Here is a 27,305-nt window from a genome sequence, read left to right on the forward strand (position 1 = left end):
ATCCAAGCACTTCTGATTCCTTATGGAGACACATACTGCTTCACTGGATTCTCTGCCACTTCCAGGCTTGAAAGAAAGGGGCTAGATCTCTCTTCACTTGTTGGGAGAACTTTTCTGCCCACAGATTCATCTTGGACTCGTTGTCTTCTGGGATTTGGGTCATTTTTTGGTACTCAGCAAAAATGCGCATGTAGGGCTCCCATCCAAATGCCTCCTGCAGCTGAAAATCAGAAAAACGTGTGGATTCAGTCCCTTTCTGAAGTACTTCATAATGGCTTCTATGTACAAAGTAAGGAAGAAACAAACAAAAAAAATCCTTCCAGTAGCACCTTAGAGACCAACTAAGTTTGTCATAGGTATGAACTTTCATGTGCATGCACACTTCTTCAGATACACTGAAACAGAAGTCACCAGACCCTTATGTATAGTCAGAGGGTGGGGAGGGGTATGACTTAGAAGGGTGGTGGGAATGGGTGATTGGCTGATAGGAGTGGTAAACCTGTTGACGACTGTGTATCCCATGATTCAGTGTATCTGAAGAAGTGTGCATGCACACAAAAGCTCATACCAATGACAAACTTAGTTGGTCTCTAAGGTGCTACTGGAAGGATTTTTGTTTGTTTGTTTGTTTTGACTACGTCAGACCCAACACGGCTACATACCTGTAAAAAGTAAGGAAGAGTTATGCTCAGAAAGTTATGCAAAGTTATGTTGCATGCCACCCCAATCTCTGAATGGTGCAAGATTCCAGGGGTTCCAGGCACTTACCCAAGGTTCATGTTTCCTTAGAATGAGGGACAACGGAGACTGTGCTGTTTTTATGATATAGGGTTCATTTACACATATATACAGCCTAAGCCTACAGTGGCGGTGGTCATAGTATTAACAGCCCAAGAGGTTCTTGTTTCTCCCATAGCCACAGCCTTCGGTTCCCACAGAAATCAGGCATGGAATGTTGATATACTTTTATTGCATTTTACCTGCAAATATGGTTCCAGTGCAGTAAACAGCTCAAAGTCCTTTAGCTGGCCGGTTTTAATATAATTTTCAATCCTTGTCTTTCTGAGCTCCGGCAGAAGTTCCTCATGGGCCCTTTCTCTTGGGGTGCTCAGGACAGTCTCATTCACATAGACAGACCAGAGATTGCAGGTGGCTTCAGTGGTGTGAGGTGGGAAATCCCATCCGTCCTGCTGCTGGTTGTGCCCTAGCTCATGAATGGGACCCCATAGGCCATTGGCATGTATGGACTGCACATCTATCATCTCTTGCACAGACTCCAAGTGAAGCATGATTGGGTAGCCTGCATGCATCCAACCTAAGAAGCGGCGAGGGAGGAGAAAGACACATAAAATAGACCCTTAGGAGCTGAATGTCAAGGAACCAGCTGTAGATAAAACACAGTCTAAGCATGCAGTTGAGGGCCACCCTTTGGAAATCATGGCAGCACAAATGGCTTTCTGGTCAGGTGATGTTGTCTGTTGGGAAACATGAGGAAACTACTCAGATCGATGTGCTTAAAGGTTGTTGGGGCAGAGCAGGCATTGGCTAAGGCAGCAAGCAAGCCATATTTAGGGTTCCCTGTCCTCTTCCCCCATGTTTTTTTAACATAAATGAAGCCGCTGGGAGAGATCATCAGGGGGTTTGGGCTGAGTGTTCATCAGTATGCAGATGATACCCAGCTCTACCTCTCTTTCAAATCAGAACCAGAGAAGGCGGTGAAGGTCCTGTGTGAGTGCCTGGAGGCGGTTGGAGGATGGATGGCGGCTATTGGGTTGAGGTTGAATCCTGACAAGAGAGAAGTACTGTTTGGGGGGAACAGGGGGTGGGTGGGTGTGGGGGACTCCCTGGTCCCGAATGGGGCAACTGTGCCCCTGAAGGAGCAGGTGTGCCGCCTGGGAGTCATTTTGGACTGGCAGCTGTCCATGGAGGCTGTCCAGGGCAGCTGTCTACCAGCTTCATCTGGTACGCAGGCTGAGACCCTACCTGCCCACAGACTGTCTCACCAGAGTGGTGCATGATCTAGTTATCTCCCGCTTGGACTACTGCAATGCGCTCTATGTGGGGATACCTTTGAAGGTGACCTGGAAACTCCAACTAATCCAGAATGTGGCAGCTAGATTGGTGACTAGGAGCGGCAGCCAAGACCACATAACACTGGTCTTGAAAGGACCTACATTGGCTCCCAGTACATTTCCGAGAACAATTCAAAGTGTTGGTGCTGACCTGGGCCCTTGGCCCAGTAACACCTGAAGGAGCGTCTCCACCCTCATCATTCTGCCCGGACACTGAGATCCAGCGGCGAGGGCCTTCTGGCGGTTCCCTCATTATGAGAAGCAAAGTTACAGGTAACCAGGCAGAGGGCCTTCTCGGTAGTAGCACCTGCCCTGTGGAACGCCCTCCCATCAGATTTCAAAGAAATAAACAACTATCAGACTTTTAGAAGACATCTGAAGACAGTTTAATAACTGATGTTTTAATGTATTTTTAACCTTCTGTTGGAGGCCGCCCAGAGTGGCTGGGGAGGCCCAGCTGGATGGGCGAGATAGAAATAATAAATTATCAGCATCACCATCACCATCACCATCATCATTGGATTTGTGCATTTGTCTGTGTGCATTGCCTTTTGAGAACAGGACAGAAGACTGAATTCTATCTTCCATCATGGTTCCTAGGCTCCTTCCTACCAAGGCACTTGACCCAAACCAAACTTGCTTAGTTTTAGTAAGATGGTTGTATCATATGGTCTCAGGCTATGCCCCATTATAAAGGAACACTTTGACAACTAAAGTGAATCAGAAGAGACCTAGTCCTCACAGTGGCCAACTAGATGCCTTTGGGAACCCAGCTTTTGTGAAAAGACGTGTCCATATAGCAAACAGGCTTCCTTAGGGCAAAGGTCCACGTGCTCCGAGGGAGACCTTTGGGCAAGGAGAGCCTAAGACAGTGGTGTGGAGCTGCCTGGCCTGTGGGACAATCTTGGCCAGCCAGTTTGACCCAAAAGACCATTAAAAAAACAACTCACTTGTCAATCAGCTGATGTCACTGTGATGGGTGGTATGATGTCAGTTGATGGTTTCAATTATACAAGGTCCACCACCACCCTTGCTGGTTTTGGCAGCAGTTTCAATGCAAATCCATTGTCATTAGGAAGGTGACTGTACTGATACGCCTGCTTAGAAGTATCTCCCTCCACTCCATTTCCCCCTCCAACTTTGGGACTTCAAAGCATCAAAATAGTGGGCATCTTTGTGACAGCTGGTGGTTTGACAGTTAGGTGGCTCCACTCGCCCATCAAAACTGGTCAATCTGACTAAGGATTGTAGAGCCCAAAAAGTCACGTACCCTTGACCTAAGGGAAGCTACAACTGTCATACCTACCAAGTTGCTGTGGGAGAAATAAGGGACCGGACCGGAAGTAGAAGACCGGAAGTAGCGCTGCCGCCATTTTGGAACTGGGCAGAGCTGCATCAAAAGTCGCTTCTGAGCATGCTCCGCCCAGTTCCAAAATGGCCGCCGCGCCAGAATAAACCGGGAAAAAACAAAAAAATCCGTTTTTTCAGCTGAGAACAGCTAGAAAAACGGGGGTTTCCCGGAGAATATGGGAGACTTGGCAGCTATGACAACTGTACTCTCACAGGGCGGGGCGATACATGTAGATTGCTCACTGCAAAGCCCGAGGATGTGAAATGGGTGGCACAGATCCAAGGGAATCTGGTAGAATGCAACATTCTTCTTATGTCTGGCCCTTCAGACTACAATTCCCAGAAATCTTCAGGGGTAAGTCAGGAGAGCGAAATGGCAAAATAACCAGCTAGCTTAAGTTTCTAGCACACCAGTGCCCTCTGGGCTGCTTGTCTCAAAACTGCTGCATTGTGCAAAATGCCACTTTCAGCCACATAATGTATGAATTTGTAAATATTGTACTTGCCAACTGATATTTGAACATCTGCCACAATTCTCTCTGGCCTGGGGAAAACAGCAGGGACGGATGCTAACTTGGCCACTGCCTTCATCATGTCGTCCCAGATGGTGAGAAGAATCCCAGGATTGTCCATAGTCCGCACATTGTCTGCTGGCACTGTCAAAATAACGTTTGCTGTTTCTAGCTCAGCCCAGGGAGCAGGAAAGTGGCGGATAGTGTTCTGCCAGGCAGACGTGCTGGTTTCACCTAGTGAAATATTTTAGTAAAGGGAGATGTTTATTTTGGGGGAAAAAAACCACATTGCATACTTTTCCATTATGTGGATAACACCAAGCAATTAGGCAAGTTCATTTAAAAGAAAAAAAATAACCAGTCTCTAAAAAAAGAAATGACAGATAACACTCATTAACAGTATTTGCATCCATTCATAAAAAGAAGGGGACTCGCAAGTCCTGGAGTGCCTCAGCTGATTCCACCATCCTTTCAAAGTACAGGCCAGGTGGCACTCCAGGCCGAAGGCAGCAATGGATGTCAGGTTGCAATAATAGGAGGAGCTGCAAAGTGTTCATAAGTTTGCTGCAAAGAGGGGAGCAGTTCCGGTTCGTCGCGGCGGTGAGAAGGACGCAGGGACTTCGCGTGCCGAGGTCCCTGGCTTTTCGGAGGGGGGGGGGGAAGTCCGCAGAGCGAGCGGACTCCCCGTAAAAGCATCGGATCGAGAGTTCCGATGACTCAGGCGTCCAGCGGCTGCTCCGTTTGGCGGATCCCCCGCCGCCCGAGAGCTCAATAGAGCGATCGTGAGCCGGCGGGGTTGAACCGCGGGAGCCATTTTGGGCCACATCTTACCTCCGGGAAGCGAAGCTCCGAGTCCTGACCCGGCAAGCGGCGGATTCTTCCGATTTGAAACTAAAGATCCCTAAAGAAGTAAGTGGAACTTTGATCTGGATCCTAAATTTGCTGATTGGAAAATAGGAGAGACTCTAAAGAAACGGAAGCCGGTCTCTTCCTAATGGGAAACTGGGAGGCGTTTGGAAAAAAAAATCCTAAGCCGAATAACGAAAGAAATTGAAACTGTGGACCCGAGAGGGAAAAAAGACTTTTTGGAACCATCTCAGCCCCTGAGTCCGGCACCCCTTGAGGTACAGCGGCATTAAGGGGAAGAGTGTTTTGACAGCTGTCAAAAGCTGTCAAACTGTCAAAAGACCGGGTGGATTGATTGCACTGCTGTGAACAGGAAAAATTGTTTGAAAATGTGAAAGAACTATTTAAATTGGAAATAAGAATGGATTTGGGACTGAGTTAAGAATTAAGAAAAAGAACAGCCAAAATGGAGTCGATCGTCTGAGAAAGGAATTTTCCAGTACCCATTGTTCCCTACCCCCTGTTTATCTGCGGTTACGAGAGGTATGAAAACAAAGCTGTCTCGAGCCTTCCAGGAGACTGTGCTGAACTACTTGCTGTCATGGGAAGATTTTTACAAGGAACGGCAACATCCCAACTTACCACCAGTTGAGATTGAAGTCCAAGTCCAGGACTTAGAGGATAATTTAAATTTGGAGACTGCTGACTCTGAGATTGTGTGTGAGGAGAAACAACTGGAAGAGGACTTGGACTATGACAAATTTGTGGTTACAGGTAGGTAGCCGTGTTGGTCTGGATCGAAGTAAAATAAAAAAATTCCTTCAGTAGCACCTTAAAGACCAACTAAGTTTTTATTTTGGTATGAGCTTTCGTGTGCATGCACACTTCTTCAGATACAGTGAAATGGAAGTTTCCAGGCACTTATGTAGAGAAGGGGTGGGGAGGGGTGGGGATGGGGAGGGGGGATCACTCAGAAGGGTGGTGGAAATGGGTGATTGACTGACTGATAGCTGTTGATGACCGCAAACGACTGCAAATGGTTTTGCATGAAAAAGCAAGGGTTGAGATGGCTGAAGATCGCTTATCATGTATAATGAGATAAGAATCCGATATCTCTGTTCAAACCAGGTCCCTCCATGGTTTTGAGCTTGGTGATAAGTTGCAATTCAGCAACTTCTCTTTCCAGTCTATTTCTGAAATTCTTTTGTAGTAAGACAGCTACTTTGAGATCTTGTATAGAATGTCCTGGGAGATTGAAGTGTTCTCCTACTGGTTTTTCTGTCTTCTGGTTCCTGATGTCAGATTTATGTCCATTTATCCTTTGGCGTAGGGTTTGGCCTGTTTGTCCAATATAGAGAGCTGAAGGGCACTGTTGGCATTTGATGGCATACACAATGTTAGAGGATGAGCAATTAAATAGTCCTGAGATGGTATGTTGGATGTTGTTGGGGCCAGTAATGGTGTTGTCTGGGTGTATGTGGCAGCAAAGTTGGCATCTGGGTTTATTGCAGGCTCTGGTACCAGTGTCCATGTTAAGTCTGGTGGTTGTATTATTGTGGGTGAGGAGTTGTTTAAGATTGGGTGGCTGTCTGTAGGCAATGAAAGGTCTTCCTCCCAGAGCTTGAGAAAGGGAGCGGTCATTGTCCAGGAGAGGCTGTAGATCTCTGATGATGCGTTGTACTGTTTTAGCTTGGGAGCTGTATGTGATGACTAGTGGTGTTCTGTTATTTTCTTTTTTGGGTCTGTCTTGCAGCAGGTTCTCTCTAGGTATCCGTCTGGCTCTGTTGATCTGTTGTTTAACTTCATCAGGTGGATATTTTAGTTCTAAAAAGGTTTGCTGTAGATCTCTTAGGTGAGATTCTCTGTCTGTAGAGTTGGAACAGATGCGGTTGTAACGTAAGGCCTGGCTGTATACGATGGATTGTTTGGTATGTTTGGGATGGTAGCTAGAAGCATGTAGATATGTTTGTCGGTCAGTTGGTTTTCTGTATAAGGTGGTGTCTATACGTCCATCCTGTATTTTTATAGTAGTGTCCAAAAAATGTATTTCTTGCATAGATTGGTTCATTGTTAGGTTGATGGTGGGGTGAAAGTCATTGAATGTCTGGTGGAAGGTTTCCAGGGTCTGTTGTCCATGTGTCCAGATAATAAAAATATCGTCAATGTATCGCAGGTACAGGAGAGGTTTGAGTGGGTAGGAGTTAAGGAAACGTTGTTCTAAATCTGCCATGAAGATGTTGGCATACTGTGGGGCCATGCGGGTGCCCATGGCTGTGCCGCTGATCTGGAGGAACAGGTCATCACCAAATTTGAAGTGGTTGTGGGTAAGGACAAAGTGGCAGAGTTTGGTAGCAAAGTCCGCTGTGGTTTTATCTGAAATGGTGTTCCTTATGGCTTGTAAACCATCATTGTGTGGGATGTTGGTATATAGAGATTCCACATCCATAGTGGCTAGTATAGTATTGTTAGGAAGATTGTTCAAATATTGTATTTTCCTCAGAAAATCTGTGGTGTCACGTACATAGCTGGGAGCACTGATAGCATATGGTTTCAGAACAGAGTCCATATAGCCGGAAACACCCACTGTAATGGTGCCAATACCTGAGATGATGGGGCGTCCTGGGTTTCCTGGTTTGTGTATTTTGGGTAGAAGATAGAAAGTTCCTGGCCGAGGTTCCGCTGGTGTGTTTGTGAGGATCTGTTCTTGGATGTGTAGGGGTAGCTCCTTAATAATCTTGTTCAGTTCTTTTTTGTATGCTTGTGTGGGGTCTGAGTCCAATTTCATGTAAAAGGCAGTATTGGAAAGTTGTCTGTGGGCCTCTTGGATGTAATCAGTTTTGTTCATGATGACGACAGCTCCACCCTTGTCTGCCTCTTTAATTATAATGTCTGGGTTGTTCCTGAGATTTTCTATGGCTCTCCTTTCAGCATGGTTTAGATTTTGTTGTAAGCGATGGTGTTTTCTGGTCACATCCGTTTGGATTCTGTGGCGGAAGCATTCGATGTACAGATCTAGTGTGGTATTGCGTCCATCAGGAGGGGTCCATGTGGAGTCCCTTTTTGTGTAACTTCTTTTCGGTGGTAGTTGGTGGTCAATGTTCTGTTCATTGATGCGTTTGGAGGGTGATGGTTGTTCCCCAGTAAGTTGAGAGGTGTTGTGTTGTGGGGATGTAGTTTGTTCTACTTTGTCTTGTTCTTGTGTGTGATGAAAATACTCCTTCAGGCGTAAACGGCGGAAAAATGCTTCCAGGTCCCCGCAGAACTGAATCATGTGTTGGGATTTGGCAGGGCAGAATGATAGTCCCCGTGAAAGGACGGATTCCTCAGCTGGGCTGAGTGTTTGCTGTGAAAGATTGACAATGTTGTTGATCTTGTTTTGATTGGTGGCCTGTAGGTTGGAAAGGTTGCAGAGTTTTTTATTTTTCTGGTTCTTCAGTAACTCCAGTTGAGAGTGGTAAATGCCAGAAAACTATGCCACACTTTATCTAAGAAACTGCTGAAACATCTTATCGGCGTTCTGTATTCCAAACAGAAGTTAATAAAGGAGGAACTCTCTGCACTGGAGAACTCCATCAGGAATCACCCGGCCTGGCAGAAGTTCCACAAGGAAAAACAAACCATTTACCACTCTCAACTGGAGTTACTGAAGAACCAGAAAAATAAAAAACTCTGCAACCTTTCCAACCTACAGGCCACCAATCAAAACAAGATCAACAACATTGTCAATCTTTCACAGCAAACACTCAGCCCAGCTGAGGAATCCGTCCTTTCACGGGGACTATCATTCTGCCCTGCCAAATCCCAACACATGATTCAGTTCTGCGGGGACCTGGAAGCATTTTTCCGCCGTTTACGCCTGAAGGAGTATTTTCATCACACACAAGAACAAGACAAAGTAGAACAAACTACATCCCCACAACACAACACCTCTCAACTTACTGGGGAACAACCATCACCCTCCAAACGCATCAATGAACAGAACATTGACCACCAACTACCACCGAAAAGAAGTTACACAAAAAGGGACTCCACATGGACCCCTCCTGATGGACGCAATACCACACTAGATCTGTACATCGAATGCTTCCGCCACAGAATCCAAACGGATGTGACCAGAAAACACCATCGCTTACAACAAAATCTAAACCATGCTGAAAGGAGAGCCATAGAAAATCTCAGGAACAACCCAGACATTATAATTAAAGAGGCAGACAAGGGTGGAGCTGTCGTCATCATGAACAAAACTGATTACATCCAAGAGGCCCACAGACAACTTTCCAATACTGCCTTTTACATGAAATTGGACTCAGACCCCACACAAGCATACAAAAAAGAACTGAACAAGATTATTAAGGAGCTACCCCTACACATCCAAGAACAGATCCTCACAAACACACCAGCGGAACCTCGGCCAGGAACTTTCTATCTTCTACCCAAAATACACAAACCAGGAAACCCAGGACGCCCCATCATCTCAGGTATTGGCACCATTACAGTGGGTGTTTCCGGCTATATGGACTCTGTTCTGAAACCATATGCTATCAGTGCTCCCAGCTATGTACGTGACACCACAGATTTTCTGAGGAAAATACAATATTTGAACAATCTTCCTAACAATACTATACTAGCCACTATGGATGTGGAATCTCTATATACCAACATCCCACACAATGATGGTTTACAAGCCATAAGGAACACCATTTCAGATAAAACCACAGCGGACTTTGCTACCAAACTCTGCCACTTTGTCCTTACCCACAACCACTTCAAATTTGGTGATGACCTGTTCCTCCAGATCAGCGGCACAGCCATGGGCACCCGCATGGCCCCACAGTATGCCAACATCTTCATGGCAGATTTAGAACAACGTTTCCTTAACTCCTACCCACTCAAACCTCTCCTGTACCTGCGATACATTGACGATATTTTTATTATCTGGACACATGGACAACAGACCCTGGAAACCTTCCACCAGACATTCAATGACTTTCACCCCACCATCAACCTAACAATGAACCAATCTATGCAAGAAATACATTTTTTGGACACTACTATAAAAATACAGGATGGACGTATAGACACCACCTTATACAGAAAACCAACTGACCGACAAACATATCTACATGCTTCTAGCTACCATCCCAAACATACCAAACAATCCATCGTATACAGCCAGGCCTTACGTTACAACCGCATCTGTTCCAACTCTACAGACAGAGAATCTCACCTAAGAGATCTACAGCAAACCTTTTTAGAACTAAAATATCCACCTGATGAAGTTAAACAACAGATCAACAGAGCCAGACGGATACCTAGAGAGAACCTGCTGCAAGACAGACCCAAAAAAGAAAATAACAGAACACCACTAGTCATCACATACAGCTCCCAAGCTAAAACAGTACAACGCATCATCAGAGATCTACAGCCTCTCCTGGACAATGACCGCTCCCTTTCTCAAGCTCTGGGAGGAAGACCTTTCATTGCCTACAGACAGCCACCCAATCTTAAACAACTCCTCACCCACAATAATACAACCACCAGACTTAACATGGACACTGGTACCAGAGCCTGCAATAAACCCAGATGCCAACTTTGCTGCCACATACACCCAGACAACACCATTACTGGCCCCAACAACATCCAACATACCATCTCAGGACTATTTAATTGCTCATCCTCTAACATTGTGTATGCCATCAAATGCCAACAGTGCCCTTCAGCTCTCTATATTGGACAAACAGGCCAAACCCTACGCCAAAGGATAAATGGACATAAATCTGACATCAGGAACCAGAAGACAGAAAAACCAGTAGGAGAACACTTCAATCTCCCAGGACATTCTATACAAGATCTCAAAGTAGCTGTCTTACTACAAAAGAATTTCAGAAATAGACTGGAAAGAGAAGTTGCTGAATTGCAACTTATCACCAAGCTCAAAACCATGGAGGGACCTGGTTTGAACAGAGATATCGGATTCTTATCTCATTATACATGATAAGCGATCTTCAGCCATCTCAACCCTTGCTTTTTCATGCAAAACCATTTGCAGTCGTTTGCGGTCATCAACAGCTATCAGTCAGTCAATCACCCATTTCCACCACCCTTCTGAGTGATCCCCCCTCCCCATCCCCACCCCTCCCCACCCCTTCTCTACATAAGTGCCTGGAAACTTCCATTTCACTGTATCTGAAGAAGTGTGCATGCACACGAAAGCTCATACCAAAATAAAAACTTAGTTGGTCTTTAAGGTGCTACTGAAGGAATTTTTTTATGACAAATTTGTTTGGGATGAAGCAAAATATGATTTCCAAAAGGAAGAAAAACAAACAGAACAAGAAGATGAGAGACAAAGGGACTTAAAGTCTAATGGAATTGAAGATCCTGGAGGGGTTAAAATGTGGAGTGGGGTTTTTGTGGGATGGGAAGGACAGGGGCAGGGGGGGGGCGAAGGTCTGGAGATGGATTTGGGAAAGAATGGGTGTGGGGTAAAAACTTTAGTTAAAAGGCATTGTTTTGGTTTCTGAAAGACGGTCTTCGAAATCTTGGCATGACAATGGAAATGCTGAACCAATTGGGGGAAAAAGACTTAGGGAGAGGAGATGGAATGTAAAAAAGAAAGGGAAAAAAAGTTATGTTTCCTTAAGGGAGTATAAGAATGGTTTGGAAAGAATTTTTAAGTTACTGTAAATTATTGTAGGTTAAGTGAGGTGTTTAGGCAGAAAGCTGCCTACCCCCCTCTCCTTACTCTGAGGCACTCAGTGGCAGGGGGTGCTCAGATGGGTGAGGAGGAAATGGAACCTTGGAAGTGCTGTGCTCTGCAGGCACCTCTTGTGGCAGGAGGGGACCTGTGGGAGGGCAGCATGAAAAAGGAGGAGGATTGAGTTAATATTATAAGATTAAGATTTGAAACTGAGTTGGAAAATTCGCCACAAGTAATCAGAATTTGTTAGGAAAACCATTAGGAAGACTATCGAGGGAGTCGCAATCAAGATGTTAAAATAATAAGAACTGGGAAGTTTGAACTCTTCCTAATTTTTCTTTTGTTTTTTTTTTGGTTTTTTTCCTCTTTTCTTTCTTTCTTTCTTTTTCTTCTAGGTTTATTAATATGATTATGAAAGAGTTGGGGGATGCAGATCCCCATAACCCCTTCCTCCCTGTTCTCTCAGTGGCAGGGGGGGGGATATGGAGGGAGGAGGGAGGGGGGAAGCAGAACTCAATTCACAATTGGACCCCTTTGTTTCCTAAAGCACACGGGTCCTACTGGTGGCAGAAGTGGACCGGTGTGTGGAGGGAAAATGAAGGGACAGTGTTATATTATATGTCTTGTTTGTGTATGTCTTGTTTGAAAATTAATAAAAATCTTTTTTTTTTAAAAAAAAGGAGGGGAGCAGTTCTTGGAAACACCAGCAGAATTTAGACATGGCAGCAGGGCATTGGGAGATCCGCGATGGTTGCAAGAGTTGCACAGTTTGCTCAGATATTACAACCAAGGTGAAAACAATCACACATGATCAGGTGTGTCTTGGTGGTGGTACAGAAGGGCCACCCCACACTCCAGGCCTGCCCCACACACTCTTTGTTAAGGATAAATGGGTGGGGTAAGGGTGGGGGGACAGGCTGAAATGGTGCAATAGTGAGGCCATGGCACTCTGAACATATTCAGAAGTACTTTTTTTAAAAATTGTACCGTATTACTTTATCTCTCTCCCTATAAGAAGAATGGCCAAAGAGTCTAGATGGGGCAGTATCTGCAAGATTTGTTTTTCTATGAGCAGCACCAGGCAAGAAACTGTGTGCTCTGTGGAGCTCCCAGAATGCAGTGGGTCTCCTACCAGCTTGCCAATTCCTTTACGTTTGAATTCGGATCCATTTCCTATAGTTCAAAGAACATTTCCAGGGCATTCCTATGCAAGTCTACTCAGAAATAAGTGCCACTGAGACTTCTGCACAACTCGTAGGTGTGTACTTTCCTTCTTACCATGTTTGTAATAAGGTGCCTGGACTGCTCCTTCGATGGTAACAGAGATCAGGCCCACCGATGACTTCTCTGGCACAATGATGTATAAGAGGCCACCCCACAAGCTGGAGACTTGCACCCTCTGAGCCTTCACTTCAAACCTCCTTGTTACTACGGGAGCACGTTTCAGCTCCTCGGCATCACTTATGTCATCCGAATGACAACCAATCTGCACCTAGAGAAAGGAAGTGTGATGCTTCAAATCAGACTTTGCTACAAAAGACAATGGGCCATTAAACACTATTTGGTCTGCTGTGTCCCTTTGACATGACTCCCACCTTGAAACTGATGTGTTGATGCTAAATTAGAAAGTTTAATTTTGATTTATTCCCAGGTAAGCCTTATTCCCAGGTCTTACAGATCAGGGTCAGTCCTCTCAATCAGGGGTGCCAATACTGGGGTGGGGCAGGGAAGGCCCCGCCCCGCATAATCGCTCACATGATGCGGTGGACGCACACCATTTGTATGGCAATGCCTGTCAACTTTGGGGAAGCCTGGCACCCTTAAATATTTTATTGGGGTGGTGGTGAAGACCTCTCAGCCCCTAGGAGTTGGCTCTCAATGATTGTGCTCAACAAACAGAAAGTGGAAGAATATAGCATGCTAGAGGTACCTATTGTGTCTTGTGACACAATAATTTCACAAGAAATTCCAGCCCCCTAAGTAGATCTGAACTATATAGTAAAAACAGTACAGAGTCTGTTGTTTGCAGTTCAGCTGAAGTTATTGTAAGTTCCTTAGCACCTGTAATTTAGCACCAATGGCATTGTAGGGAAATAGCAAGCTGGCTGTTTTCATTGGGGGGAAATAGAGGCCCGTGCTTCTCCATGCTTCATTTCCTGCAAGAGGTCAAAGCAGTTGAAATACAGTGTATAAATAAATCAGTCAAAAGTTGTTCGGTACAAATAAAACAGTTTAGTTAGCTTTCCTTTTCAAAAATACTTTCCCACTGAGTCCAAGACTTCAAACTTTGTATAGGTTAACTAGAGATTTTACTATAAAATCCTTGGAACGTCTTGTAAGCCATAGGAGGATGTCAATTTATTTGGCTCTGATTCCACCATTTCTCCAAAACGGTATCTGCGTTGCTCCTGCACAGCCCCAATGATGTTCAGAAGTAATTCCCTCTGGGTTTGGTGGGGCTTACCCCCAGAACAAAGCTTCAGAAAGCTGGACTTTATTAGAATTCCGTTAGTTACCATCTTTCCCAGAGAGCATATCTGCATATTTACATATTCTAAATAGCTTGTGGTTTGTTGTAAAGAGAAGTCCTGAGTATACAAACAAAACATCCCTATTCGACAGCAGCATGAAGCTCCAGTTAAGTCATTCCCAGAAGTCCCACAACCAGGAGCCAAACGAGAAACAGTTTTCAGAACATTGTTCCATTGCTTACTGCTGTAACTGCTATAAACAAAAGTCAGCACAATTCAAGAGGTCAAACTCATGAATGTACCACATTACTTTAGCAATTCTTACAATTTAAGGTAGGCCAATACAGTTTTAGGACAAAGATTACTGTATATATTTTGCCAACCGATCTGAGGAAATGTGTGTGTTTATGGGGTAGGAGACTGGCCCCCACAACAAGGAATGCTCTTTATTCCAGCCCCCACTTTTCCTCTAAAAGACACCTGGGAGCGACAATTTGTTATTACAGAACATCATCCCAAAACATTTTGAGGTGGGGATGGGGATGGAGAAATTGCAGCCACAAGCCAGCAACTACCACTGCTTCTCTAAAAACATTTGATAGCATAGTGATAGCATTTAACAAAAAGAAAAAAAGATGTGAGACAATTCACCTTGTACCCCCTATTTCAGGCATCCCCAAACTGCGGCCCTCCAGATGTTTTGGCCAACAACTCCCATGATCCCTAGCTAACAGGATCAGTGGTCAGGGATGATGGGAATTGTAGTCCAAAACATCTGGAGGGCCGAAGTTTGGGGATGCCTGCCCTATTTCAATCCAAAAGTTTGTTGTGTTAACCTTTCAGCTCAGCAGTAATTAGTAATTATTCACACACATTGCAGGTGAGGAATGAGCCGAGTTATGGCTTGCTCAGGGTCACTATGACTTTATGGCTGAGACAATATTTCAACAAGGCCCTTCCCAGGTTATGGCAAATTCCCAGGAAGTCGGATACTGTATTCAGATAGCTGAAGCCAGCAGATCAAAACCATAGCAATTAGCTGAATATAAAAAAAAAATCGTAAATACTTCTTACCATTATTCTTTCCATTTATTCTGATAGTTTGAGGAGGGGAAATAGGGTAAGTTGCTCCAAGCTGTTGATTCAGGCTGGGCGCTAGCTTCTGGAATTCTGGGGAAACATTGTAGAGCTCTGAAGCCAGCCTGATAAAAAATGCCTCCTCTGAACTGGATTTGATGGGGTTGCTTGCACTGATCTCAGGAATTCCCCTGGACTTCATCAGCTCCATCAGATCTTCATGCACAGAGAATATAGATGGGGAGTCAGCAGCTGGTATCTTTATCAGTGTGACCAAATCTTGTCCTAGCTTCTTAAGCCATGAGGAATATGGCGACTTCAGAGCTTGACGGTTCTGAATGTGTTGCTGGAATTGAAAGAACGCTTTCCGGAAGTGATATGCCAAAGCAACTTCTCTGGCCTGTCTAGCTGGGAAGCTTTTATCAGATGAGCTGATGGGATTCTCAAGGATTCCAATTCCAAATTTCTCCAGTATTTTGTTTCCCGGAAACTCAGCAATAATACTGGAACCAGGATTTTCATCAGCACTTGACCAGGCTTGCCCGCCAATCAGGAGACCACCTCCTTCAGAGACAAACTCTTGGATTTTTTCCACCTCTGTGTCATAGTAGGCTGTACAGCAATACACGCTGAGGCCATCTTTAAGGTCTGTTAGCTCAGATGTGATCTTTGCTTGACCTAGCATGGAGTGAAGGTCCTGGAGATAATCTCCAACACCAACCTTTCCTCCCTTCCCAGAACTAAGCCACCGGATTGCATTGATGATGAAAGGTTTCATGGATGGTGTGCTAAATAGGTTTTCATGAGCACTTACGATAACCCGTCCCCTCCCATAGTGAGCAGCTGCAAGAAATGACTGGTGAGCATCATCTATGGCAACTGGAAATGCCAAGACTCCATGGATTAGCAGCTCAGATGGAACGCCATCCTGTATCTTGAATTCTTTCAATCCATTGAGAAGAGCTGTTAAATCACTTTGGATATCTAATCCATGCCTGGGAGAAAAGCAATATCAATTCTTATCATGAGGAGTAACACTATATGGCGAGACAGCATCTTATTGTCCTTCTTGAAGGATCTCAAGAGATTCTTACAATTTCATGTACATTATATACTTTCCAATACAACAAATTACAGTTTTGTCACTAGGATTTATATGTAATTTACTGCTGGAATTCGTTGCTTTACGTTTTCCCTAGCAAATTCCTTAGACTTCTACAGTGGCAGTTCCAAAAGAGCCAGACCTTTTCCAGTGAGAGATGCGTACGCCCCACTGGTGTGATGTGCTCATTTTGCTGTATGGCCAGCAAAGATGCAGGGTGAAACTTGGCTGCAGTAAGGCAGTGATTATCAAAAACATCCTTTTTGGCGCAGGGCTCATCCTGACCACCAGTACCTTACATGGGCTGGCAGGTGAGCTGGCCTGGCTAATTTGTATGTAACTCGTTTTTTATTCGCATGTCTCCCTAGGTAGGCACCTGGCTCCTTCTCTTATTGCATGCAGTGGAGCCTCATAATTCAACTACATCCAATAAAGAGAAATTAAAACCCTGCAGGGGGGAAACAGAAGGAAGGGACGACAACCTGGATTTTTGTCCCTGGAACATTTTGTACCCACCCCTTTAAGCTAAAGGCTTAAATCCATAATTTGTGGGCACTCCTATTTCCCCCAGGGTTATTTTAAGAAGAAGAAGGAGGAGGAGGAGGAGGAGGAGGAGGAGGAGGAGGAGGAGGAGGAGTTTGGATTTGATATCCCGCTTTATCACTACCCGAAGGAGTCTCAAAGCAGCTAACATTCTCCTTTCCCTTCCTCCCCCACAACAAACACTCTGTGAGGTGGGTGGGGCTGAGAGACTTCAAAGAAGTGTGACTAGCCCAAGGTCACCCAGCAGCTGCATGTGGAGGAGCAGAGACTCGAACCCGGTTCACCAGATTACGAGTCTACCGCTCTTAACCACTACACCACACTGGCTCACTTTTAAGCCCTAAAATTGGCTCACATTAGCCAGTATTTCCTGACGACCCCTCCCCTGGGAGAACTCACTGGCACTGCAGAAAAAGAGGCATCTTGGTGACTACAAGCACAGAATAATATAATTGTTGAGTTGGAAAGGATCCCAACTCCCTGCAATATGGGAATCACAACTATTATTATGAGCAATTTAATCCTCAGTGCCTAGCAAACAAGTCACCGGAAGTGAGACTTTGGTGGATACCTAACATCACCTCTTAGGGCCAGTAGGAGAAAGCTCTGCTGGGTGAAATGGGAGGATGCCCTGTGTGCCAGGGAATGATTGCTTTTTTAATTGCTGCCATCATTACCACAAAGTAGACTTGAATTCTTACCTGTGTTTGGTCACAAGTTTTGCATATGTATGTATGTATGTATGTATGTATGTATGTATGTATGTATGTATATATGTGCGCGCGCACGCACACGCACACGGATGGATGGAATGTTGGGAATTGGCTTGCACGGGTTTTTTTTTTAGTGAAAAATGTAGATAAGAGGTTTACTTACTGGGTGATAAGTGGAATCCTCGGCATTTGTGCGGACACAGGGAAGATCCCCTTGCCTCCAACGTTGCCAGTGAAGTACACACCAGCCACACTCGCCACCCGGTTGCCAGGGAACCCAAGCAGCGTGTTCTTCATGCCATGTTGACTTCCCCAGTGCCAGGCCTGCCCTGCGATAAGCAGGCCCCCGCCGCTCTTCACAAACTGCACAAGGTCGTCTGCGTGCACCTCCTCATAGGCATCTGCGCAGTAGACTCCCAGGGAAGACCCCAGCGCTGCCCCCGCCTGCACTTTCACGCCATCACGGAGGAGCATTTGAGAGAGGGAATCCAAGCTTGCATGGACACCCACCTGCGATGCCACTGAGGGCTTGAGCCACTGCAAAACATTTCTAATGAATGGCAAGAACTGGGGAGTTTTCAGGACATCTTCATGGGAGACAACTACCATGCGCCCCTCCCCGTACTGGGATGCAGCAATTAGCACTTGCCCATTTGCACTCGCAAGGACAGGGAAAGCTTTATCTCCTGTGAGCAGAAGCTCACAAGGCTGGAACCCTCCACTAAAGTCAAAAGAAGGGACACCCTTAACTAGAGTTGCATAAGAATTTTTGAAATCCATGCCAGCTGTTTGGAATGGATTGTTGAATGATGGAGCTGAAAGAGAGGGGGGGAGAATCCAAGACATCTAGTTAGAATCTGCAAATACCCACTACATCCATACTTCCCCATAAAAAAGTTAAAGTGTACAAAACCTTACCAAACTTGAGTTCCTCTCTAGAACTGCCAGTGCACAGTGACAAAGGTTGGGGCCTTTATACCCAACAGCTAACTTTTTCTGGGGGTGGGGGTGGGGAACACAATGGGTGTGGGAGTAGTAGCTTTAGGCCAATCAGTAACCACACTATAATCCCTTTAAGCTTTTCCTTGTTTCTGTACCTAGAAACGATTAGATTTTAAAAAGCCACGGTTTATTGTATTAACATATCCAGAATTGCAGAAGGAAAATTAAACCCCTTTTGAAATTAAATCCCACCTGTCTTACCTACTAAAGCTGCAACCCTAACAACACCTACTAGGGAGTCAGACGTGTTGAATATAATGGGACTTACAGGTGTTGAGACAATCACCGAAACTGGGAAGCCAACAGCCCCCCCTTCTTCTCTCCCTTCAGAAGCCGGGGAACACGACCCAGGGACCGCAGTAGCCTGGGCACGCAATTAGCAGAGCTTATCCACGCAGGGTTAGCAGTAGCACCTTAAAGACCAACTAAGTTTTCATTTTGGTATGAGCTTTCGTGTGCATGCACACCTCGTCAGATACAGTACACTGAAACAGAAGAGCTAGACCCTGTATCTGTTGAAGTGTGCATGCACATGAAAGCTCATACCAAAATAAAAACTTAGTTGGTCTTTAAGGTGCTACTGAAGGAATTTTTTTATTTTGCTTCGACTCAGACCAATACGGCTACCTACCTGTAACTAGGGTTAGCAGTGTTAGTGGAGAAGACGAAGCAGATGAGAGGCATCTTGTATTTCCATAAGCAGTTTTATTTATAGCATCTTAGAACACTTGGGAGAGAGAGAGAGCAGTGCTTCTCCTCCTATACTCCTACAGCAACTAACTCATACAGCATAAAACGGAAATGCATAGACATGTGACACACTATCTCAGCAACATGTCTAACCCTTAAGGTATAATGCTTAAGGTGGAACTGAATTTACCAACAACAGGATCACATTCATCCAGTGCTTTACCAGCTGCACTGGCTCCCGGTGGAGTACAGGATCAGGTTTAAGGTGCTGGTTTTGACCTTTAAAGCCCTATGCGGCTTGGGACACTTGTACCTACAGGACCGCCTCTCCTAGTATGCCCTGTGGAGGACCTTAAGGTCCACAAACAACAATATTCTGGAGATCCTGAGCCATAAGGTGGCTAGATTGGCCTCTACTAGGGCCAGGGCCTTTTCAGTATTGGCCCCAACTTGGTGGAACGCTCTTTCACAGGAGACCAGGGCCCTGTGGGATTTGTCATCTTTCCGCAGGGCCTGCAAGACAGAGCTGTTCCGCCTGGCCTTTGGGCTGGACTTAGTCTGACCCCTGTGTTTTTCCTCCCTCATGGTTTGGATTTATGGACTACTTAAAATGAGGCTGCATTTTAAATTTTAATACTGTATTTTAATTAATTGCTTTTTATGTTTTATTGTAATTTTATTGGTGTTAGCCGCCCTGAGCCCGGTTTTGACTGGGGAGGGCAGGGTATAAATAAAAATTATTATTATTATTATTATTATTATTAATTCTGTGCAAACACACCTAGGATTCATCAGTACCTCTGTGTTAAACTCAGCTGACCATTCGTGCCTGTCCAATGCCTTCTGTCAAAAAATTTACAGAAGAAAGTATCTGTGCTGGTCTAGGGGCCCATGTGTCTTACTTTAGAGAAGACTGTCTTTTATTTGTAGGAGTCCTCTATTTGAAAGGCTGTCTGGGGATGGCTCAGTTTATTATTATTATTATTATTAAATATTTTTTATTAAACATTTTATAACAAACAAAAAATACCAAAAATACAAAGAACATCATTACAACAAAAAAAAGACATCAATACAAACAATAACATAAACATATCATCTTTAATCAACTTTTTAAATCATTGTCTTTTTGGCTTCCCCAACTCCCCACTATCTGATTTTCATTTTGAATATCACTGTAGCAGTTTCTATTTCATCTCTTTTACTTCCTTCATACTATAATCTCCTTAGTTCCTCTTAATCTCATCTTTATATTTGCGTATCAATTTTTCAACCTTATAAACTCCTCTTATCTCCCTAATGCCTTAACTTCTGTATTTCCCTAGATATTCAGATTTTCAACTTTCAAAAGTAGTTCCCTATATATTTTAAACTTTCTCCAGTCTTCCTCCACTCTTTCCCCTGCTTGATCTCTGAGTCTTCCTGTCAGCTCTGCCAGTTCCATAAAGTCCAGCATTTTCATTTGCCATTCCTGTAAAGAGGGCAGTTCCTCTTTTTTCCAATATTTTGCAATTAAAATCCTCGCAGCTGTGGTGGCATACATAAACAGATTGACATCTTTTTTGGGAATTTCTTCCCCTACTATTCCAAGTAAAAAGGCCTCTGGTTTTTTCAGAAACGTATTTTTATATATCTTTTTCATTTCATTATAAATCATTTCCCAGAAGCCTTTTATCTTGGGGCATGTCCACCACATATGATAGAATGAACCAACTTCTTCTTTACATTTCCAGCATTTATTATCACCTTTGTGATACATTTTCGCTAATTTTACCGGAGTCAAATACCATCTATACATCATTTTCATTAAATTCTCTTTCAGCGCCGTGCATGCCGTAAATTTCATACCCTTCTTCCACAGTTTTTCCCAATCTGACATCATAACATTATGGCCCAATCAATCATAACCGATTAATCCTTGGCCCAATCAATCATAACCGATTTTGTTTGCTCATCTTTCAAATGCCACTCTAACAATAAATTATACATTCTGGACAAATTCTTGCTGTTTGCCTCTATTAATTCTGTTTCTAATTTCGACTTTTCTGATTGGAATCCTATTTTTTTATCTCTCTTGAATGCTTCATTTATCTGTACATACTGAAACCAGTCACTTAACTTATCCTTCAATTGTTCATATGACCTTAACTTAAATTGATTTTCCTCCTCCACCAAAATATCTTTATACTTCAATCTATTTTCATCCATATTTGGTCTTTTAGGTTTCATCGCCTCAAGCGGCGAAATCCACCTAGGAGTTTTCTTTTCCAACAAATCCTTATATCTGATCCATACATTGAACAATGATTTCCTGATTATATGATTTTTGAAGCCTTTATGAGCCTTTACCTTATCATACCACAGATACGCATGCCACCCACATGCATTATCATGGCCTTCCAGATCTAACACATCATCGTTATCTAGCAAAAACCATTCCTTCAGCCAGCAGAAAGCTGCTGCTTCAAAGTAAATCTTTAAGTCCGGCAGTGAGAATCCTCCCCTTTCTTTTACATCTGTCAAAAGTTTGTATTTGATTCTGGGTTTCTTCCCCTGCCAGACAAATTTAGACAGTATCTTTTGCCACTCTTGAAAACATTTCAACTTATCCACAATCGGAAGAGCCTGAAATAAGAACAACATTCTTGGCAATACGTTCATTTTAACGGTTGCTATTCGGCCCATTAAGGACAATTTCAATCTTGACCATATCTCCAAATCTCTTTTAATTTCCTTCCATAATTTCTCATAATTATCTTTATATAAATTTGAATTTCTTGCAGTCATATTAACTCCCAAGTATTTCACCTTTTTCACACATTTCAGTCCTGTACAGTCCTCTACCATTTGTCTTTCTTGCATTGTCAAATTCTTTTCTAAAACTTTAGTTTTCCCTTTATTTAACTTAAAGCCCGCCACCTTGCCAAACTCTTGTATTATCTGCAATGCTCTTACTGCACTGTGTTCAGGGTTCTGCAGGGTTAATACTAAGTCATCTGCAAAGGCTTTTAACTTATATTGTTTTGTACCTACTGTAATACCTTTAACCTCTTCATCACTCCTTATCATATTCAACAGGACCTCTAAAACCGAAATAAATAGAAGGGGGGAAAGTGGGCACCCTTGTCTTGTTCCTTTTTCTATTCTTATCTCTTCTGAGACCACATTATTTACAATAATTTTCGCCCTTTGCTCAGAGTAAATACCATTAATGCCATTAGCAAAGTTTTGATCAACCTCCATTTTATCTAAATTTTGTTTCATAAAAGTCCAAGAAATATTATCAAAAGCTTTTTCGGCATCCACAAAAATTAACAGTGCTTTGATGTTTATTTTCATTTCCAGTCTTTCCAAAATGTCTATTATATTCCTTATATTGTCTTTCATATGTCTCCCTGGCAGAAATCCTGCCTGGTCCTTGTGTATCCAGTTTTTCAACACCCTTTTCAGTCTTGATGCCAAAATACTAGCATATATTTTATAATCCACATTCAATAATGAGATTGGTCTGTAGTTCTTAACCTGAGTCCTATCCACATCTGGTTTTGGAATCAGAGAGATAAATGCATCTTTCCAAGTCTCTGGTGCCCTGCCCCCCCTAAAATTTCATTTGCTACCTCCATTAATGGTTGTATCAACCAGTTTTTTTTAATGTTTTGTAGTATTTGGAGGTCAGTCCATCAGGTCCTGGGGCCTTATCATTTTTCAGCTCTTGAATTGCTGCTTCAACCTCTTGTCTTGTAATCAACTCATTCAGTAGGTTCTTTTGTTGAACTGGGATTTTCTGTAATCCATTTTCCTTTATAAATTTCTCTATACTGTCTTTATCTTCTTTTTCCCTTTTATAAAGTTGTTTATAATATTTTGTGAAGCATTTCCTTATCTCTGCAGGGTTCTCTATAGTTCTTCCTTCCTCTATGATCTTTATAATTGTACTCTCTTTTTGTCTTTTCTTCAATTGCCAGGCTAGAAGTTTCCCACATTTATTAGCCGATTCAAATGATCTTTGTTTCATTCTTCTAATTTTCCATTCAATTTCTTCATTTATTATTTGGGAATACTGTACTTGCAAAGCTTTTATCTCTTTTTGGATTTCCTGACTTTTCGGTTTTGCTCTCAACTTTTTTTCTTTCTCCTTCAACTTATCCAAAATATTTTCCTTTTTCTCATTTCTCACCTTTTTCCAAATTGCATTCTATTGAATCAGGAATCCTCTCATTACTGCTTTACTAGCATCCCAAACCACACGAATGTCCGATCCTTTATTTAAATTTAATTCAAAATAATCCTTCAATGTCTTCTGGGCCTTATTATTTATTTGCTCATTTCTCAGCAGAGAGTCATTCATTCTCTGGCTCAGTTTAAAGTATGGGATGGCTCAGTTTAAAGTAAAACTCTGGCCTAGAGGTCTCACCCCGATGAAGCAGTTGTGAGGACAGAAGACCCCTGCCTTCCACCTCTCCAGGGTCTTTCCCACACGGTCTCAATCTGCATCTGTGCACAACTTGCTCTGCCAGTTTGCTTTCTCTGCATGTTCTTGGAGACCAGGGGCAAGGGCAGCTGGTCACAGCAAGTGGGGGGACGGGTGTCACAGTTCGGTCGGCGGGCGGTTGAAGCCCTGACTGAGGACGTCAGGACCAGAGGCAAGATGGTGGTGTAGAAGCAGGAACAGGTGCAGCGTTGAGGGTCCAGCAGCAGGAAGTCGCAGGGTCAAGGAGCAAGGCAGAGGCGAAGGTCTGGGAGTCAAGGAGCAAGGCATCGGCAAGGCAAAGGTCCAAGGGTCAAGGAGCAAGGCGTCGGCAAAGGCGAGGGTCCAAGGAGCAAGGCGTCGGCAAGGCAAGGGTCCAAGGAGCAAGGCGTCGGCAAGGCAAGGGTCCAAGGAGCAAGAGGCCAGATGCAACCAGGCAGGGATAGCGTTGCTGTGGCAAAGAGCTGAAGGGAAATGCTGAGCTTTTATCCCTCCCAGCTCCTGCCACCAGGTGCAGTGAGATATCAAGTGGTCTCACCTGAGTGGCCACTCCTTGCTTCTCCAGCACAAGCTGAGGCAGGCCCCAGTCCTGCAAAGCACTACAGGCCCCAGAGCCTGACTCCTGCCCATACTCCTGACAACGGGACTCCCTGGCTTTAGAAGCCTGCCTCTCTGGCTCCTGGGCCTACTTGTCTCCAGCCCTGCTTCTGCCTCAGAGTCTGAACTGTGCTCTGCCACAGCCTCTTCCTGTTCACTAAAGCCTGTCACCTCTTCTGCTTCTGACATCTCCTGCTCGCAGTCTGCTCCTTCTACCTCTGACAACTCATCACTATCCTACCACCAATCCCTGGCACTGAGCCTTCTTCCCTTGGGGGTTCCCCTGCCTGGTGCCGCCCACCGCTCCTCTGCATCTAGCCAGTCCATGCTACCTTGGGATTCATAATAGTCCTGTTCTTAATAAAAAACTCACCCAAATGAAGCAAGATACCTGGAAAAAATATAGTAAGGTTAAGTAGAAGTGGTAGTATTGATTTTCTTATGATTTGATTAATGTTTATTGGTTATAATGGTAATAGGGATTTATGAAAATTGTTTTCAGCAAGACTTTTTTCATAAGGTCTCGTGTGATATTTTTGTTGCAAAGTGGTAAAATGTGGACAATGATACTGTTAGGTAGATTTGTAGCCGACTGATGGGCTGTGCCCAAACATGGGCCATCAACGGTTCCTTGTCAACCTGGATAGAAGTGACAAGCGAGGGTGCCGCAAGGTTCTCTCTTGAGTCCAGTGTGGTTTAACTCCACTTGGGTGGAGAGGATACTCATCAGGTTTGGAGATGACACCAAACTGGGTTGTATAACTAAGGTGCATGGCAAGGAGGAGAAGATAGCCACAAACACACAACACACACACACACACACACACGAGTGGGAAAGGTTTTGGGGTGCCCCCTCCCCAGGTCCGGATTCAGATGAAGAGAGGCAAAAGGCTACTTCACTTGTGAGGCCCCTCACAATCCCGCCCCCACGACTAGAAGAAAATGGAAGTGTTATAAACAAAATTGAGTGAAGCCAAGGAAAATGACGGGTATTTAAAATTCTGCAATTCACAATTTCTCCTCTAAAGGACATCAAAAAACTTCATCAAAATTTGTTTCAGTTTGTCACTTTCAATGTACAGTTGAAATGTACAGTGCGCACAACCTCTCTTGAGACTTTGTGGCCCTTAATTCATTTTTAATTATTTTGAGTCTTGAAAAACTCCCGAGCTGTTAGTGACCATAAAGCTAAGAAATAGCTGCAAAATTGCTTCCACAGTGGGAAAGGCCATCTGAATATTTTCCTCGTCTAGCATCCACCTCGTCAAGTGCCCGTTCTCTCGAACATCTGTGGCAAACCCGGAAGTACCAGAATGGGTTACTTCCGGGTTTGCTGCTCGCGCATGCGCAGAAGCGCTAAATCGTGTGCCGCGCATGCGCAGAAGCGCAAACCGCTATGCACACATGCACAGACGCGGTGCTTTGTCCATTTGCGGCCAGCAAATGGGGCTCCGGAACAGATCCCGGTCACAAAACGAGGTACTACTATAATTTAATAAAGGTCTGAGCCTGTAAGCATATGGCTTTGCCTCATATACAGGTGAAAGTGCAAAAATTCATCAAGAAATTTCAGATCAATATCTTCTGGGTATGCTTCCATCAACACCTTGCTGAATTTCTTGCTTAGATGCTATCAGGATAGCAAGAATGGAAAACAATTGTGCAACATCTCTACACAGTAAAGTAAAGGGACCCCTGACCATTAGGTCCAGTTGTGGACAACTCTGGGGTTGTGGTGCTCATCTTGCTTTACTGGCCGAGGGAGCTGGCGTACAGCTTCCGCGTCATGTGGCTAGCATGACTACGCCGCTTCTGGCTCTTTTTAAATTGGCTTCAAGTGCATCTAAAATAGGAATATAGGAATAAAGGATTGTATCCTAAACTTATCTCTTGAAGAAAGTGTATCTAAGGCATCAGTGCATCAAATAGAGGAGGGTGAAAGGTTGTTTTCTGCTGCTCCAGAGAAGCGGACACGGAGCAATGGATTCAAACTACAAGAAAGAAGATTCCACCTAAACATTAGGAAGAACTTCCTGACAGTAAGAGCTGTTCTGCAGTGGAATTTGCTGCCAAGGAGTGTGGTGGACTCTCCTTCTTTGGAGGTCTTTAAGCAGAGGCTTGATAGCCATCTGTCAGGAATGCTTTGCTGGTGTTTCCTGCTTGGCAGGGGGTTGGACTGGATGGCCCTTGTGGTCTCTTCCAACTCTATGATTCTATGATCAGGTGCACTTCTGTAATTTCTTTGCCGTTCCCTCACTCTCTGTCTCCTTTTTTTGTGGTTAAAATTTGGCAAGGGGGCTTTTGCTTATTTCTCAAGCTCATCAAAATCTTCTCTAATTTTCCTTTAAAAATCCAGAGGTGAACTGTACAAACTTTCACAAGAACTCAATAACAGGTCTGATTTCTGAAGGGCTTTGCTGACCTTGTGAAAATGACCTAGCACACGGATTTATATCTCTAAGATTTTGCAGACTTTGGCTGTGAACTAGGGTACCACAAAAAAAAATCGAATTGTGCCCCACTGGCTGGCCCTGAGTCTTATAGTTACTGGGCTTGAGGTGCCCTGCCCTTGCATGAAGTCTTGGGTTTGCAATTTGGGGAGAGGGGAGACTGCCCGCTGGGGTGTGTGTGGACGGGCTGGCAATGCACCCTAGATTTAGAGGCCCTGGGCTTCAGCCTACTTAGCCTATACATAAATCTGGCACTGCCCCTCCCCACCTTCCTTCCCTGCCCCACTCCAGTCTGAGCCCTGCAACCTCGGTGCATTTTTGCTTAGCAGTACCGGTGGCAGCAGCCCCAAAGCAGGACTGGGTCTTGTGCAATGGAGCCCCCCAGAGCCAAGAGGGCTGTTGCTCGAGGTATCTCGGAGGCACGAAGCTGCGACCTTGCCAGCAACAGCGATTGGTACTTTCTAAATTTGGAACTAAAAAGGACTGCACCGTGAGTACTGAAAATAAAAAAAAATCTGAACAGCTAAATCAATAAAAATCGGGCCACCGGAAGGGGTGGAAAATAGGAAGTCATCCCCTGACCACTGTGGGACGGAAAAGGCAATAATATTGTCCTGAGCCCAAAGCTGCATTTGAATTTAAGAAGCTAAGAACTGCCTAAATGGGAAAAATTAGCCGTAACTTACTTTGGAGGAGAGCCCTCTAAGCGGCT

General features: G+C 44.2%; 1 protein-coding gene across 1 annotated transcript; it reads right to left on the bottom strand.

Annotated features, from left to right (window-relative positions):
• Positions 1-3,808: 3,808 nt before the first annotated feature.
• LOC118083669 (TRPM8 channel-associated factor 2) lies at positions 3,809-27,305 on the bottom strand. Its single transcript, XM_060279059.1, has 6 exons — positions 27,280-27,305; positions 17,550-18,201; positions 15,026-16,023; positions 13,542-13,636; positions 12,759-12,972; positions 3,809-4,168 (listed from the first exon to the last, which is right to left on the bottom strand). Exons 2-6 carry the CDS (start codon positions 18,164-18,166, stop codon positions 3,825-3,827), a joined length of 2,268 nt encoding a protein of 755 aa, XP_060135042.1. The 5' UTR covers positions 18,167-18,201; positions 27,280-27,305; the 3' UTR covers positions 3,809-3,824.

Source organism: Zootoca vivipara, chromosome 9 (genome assembly GCF_963506605.1).
Source record: "Zootoca vivipara chromosome 9, rZooViv1.1, whole genome shotgun sequence".
Lineage (NCBI taxonomy): Eukaryota > Metazoa > Chordata > Lepidosauria > Squamata > Lacertidae > Zootoca > Zootoca vivipara.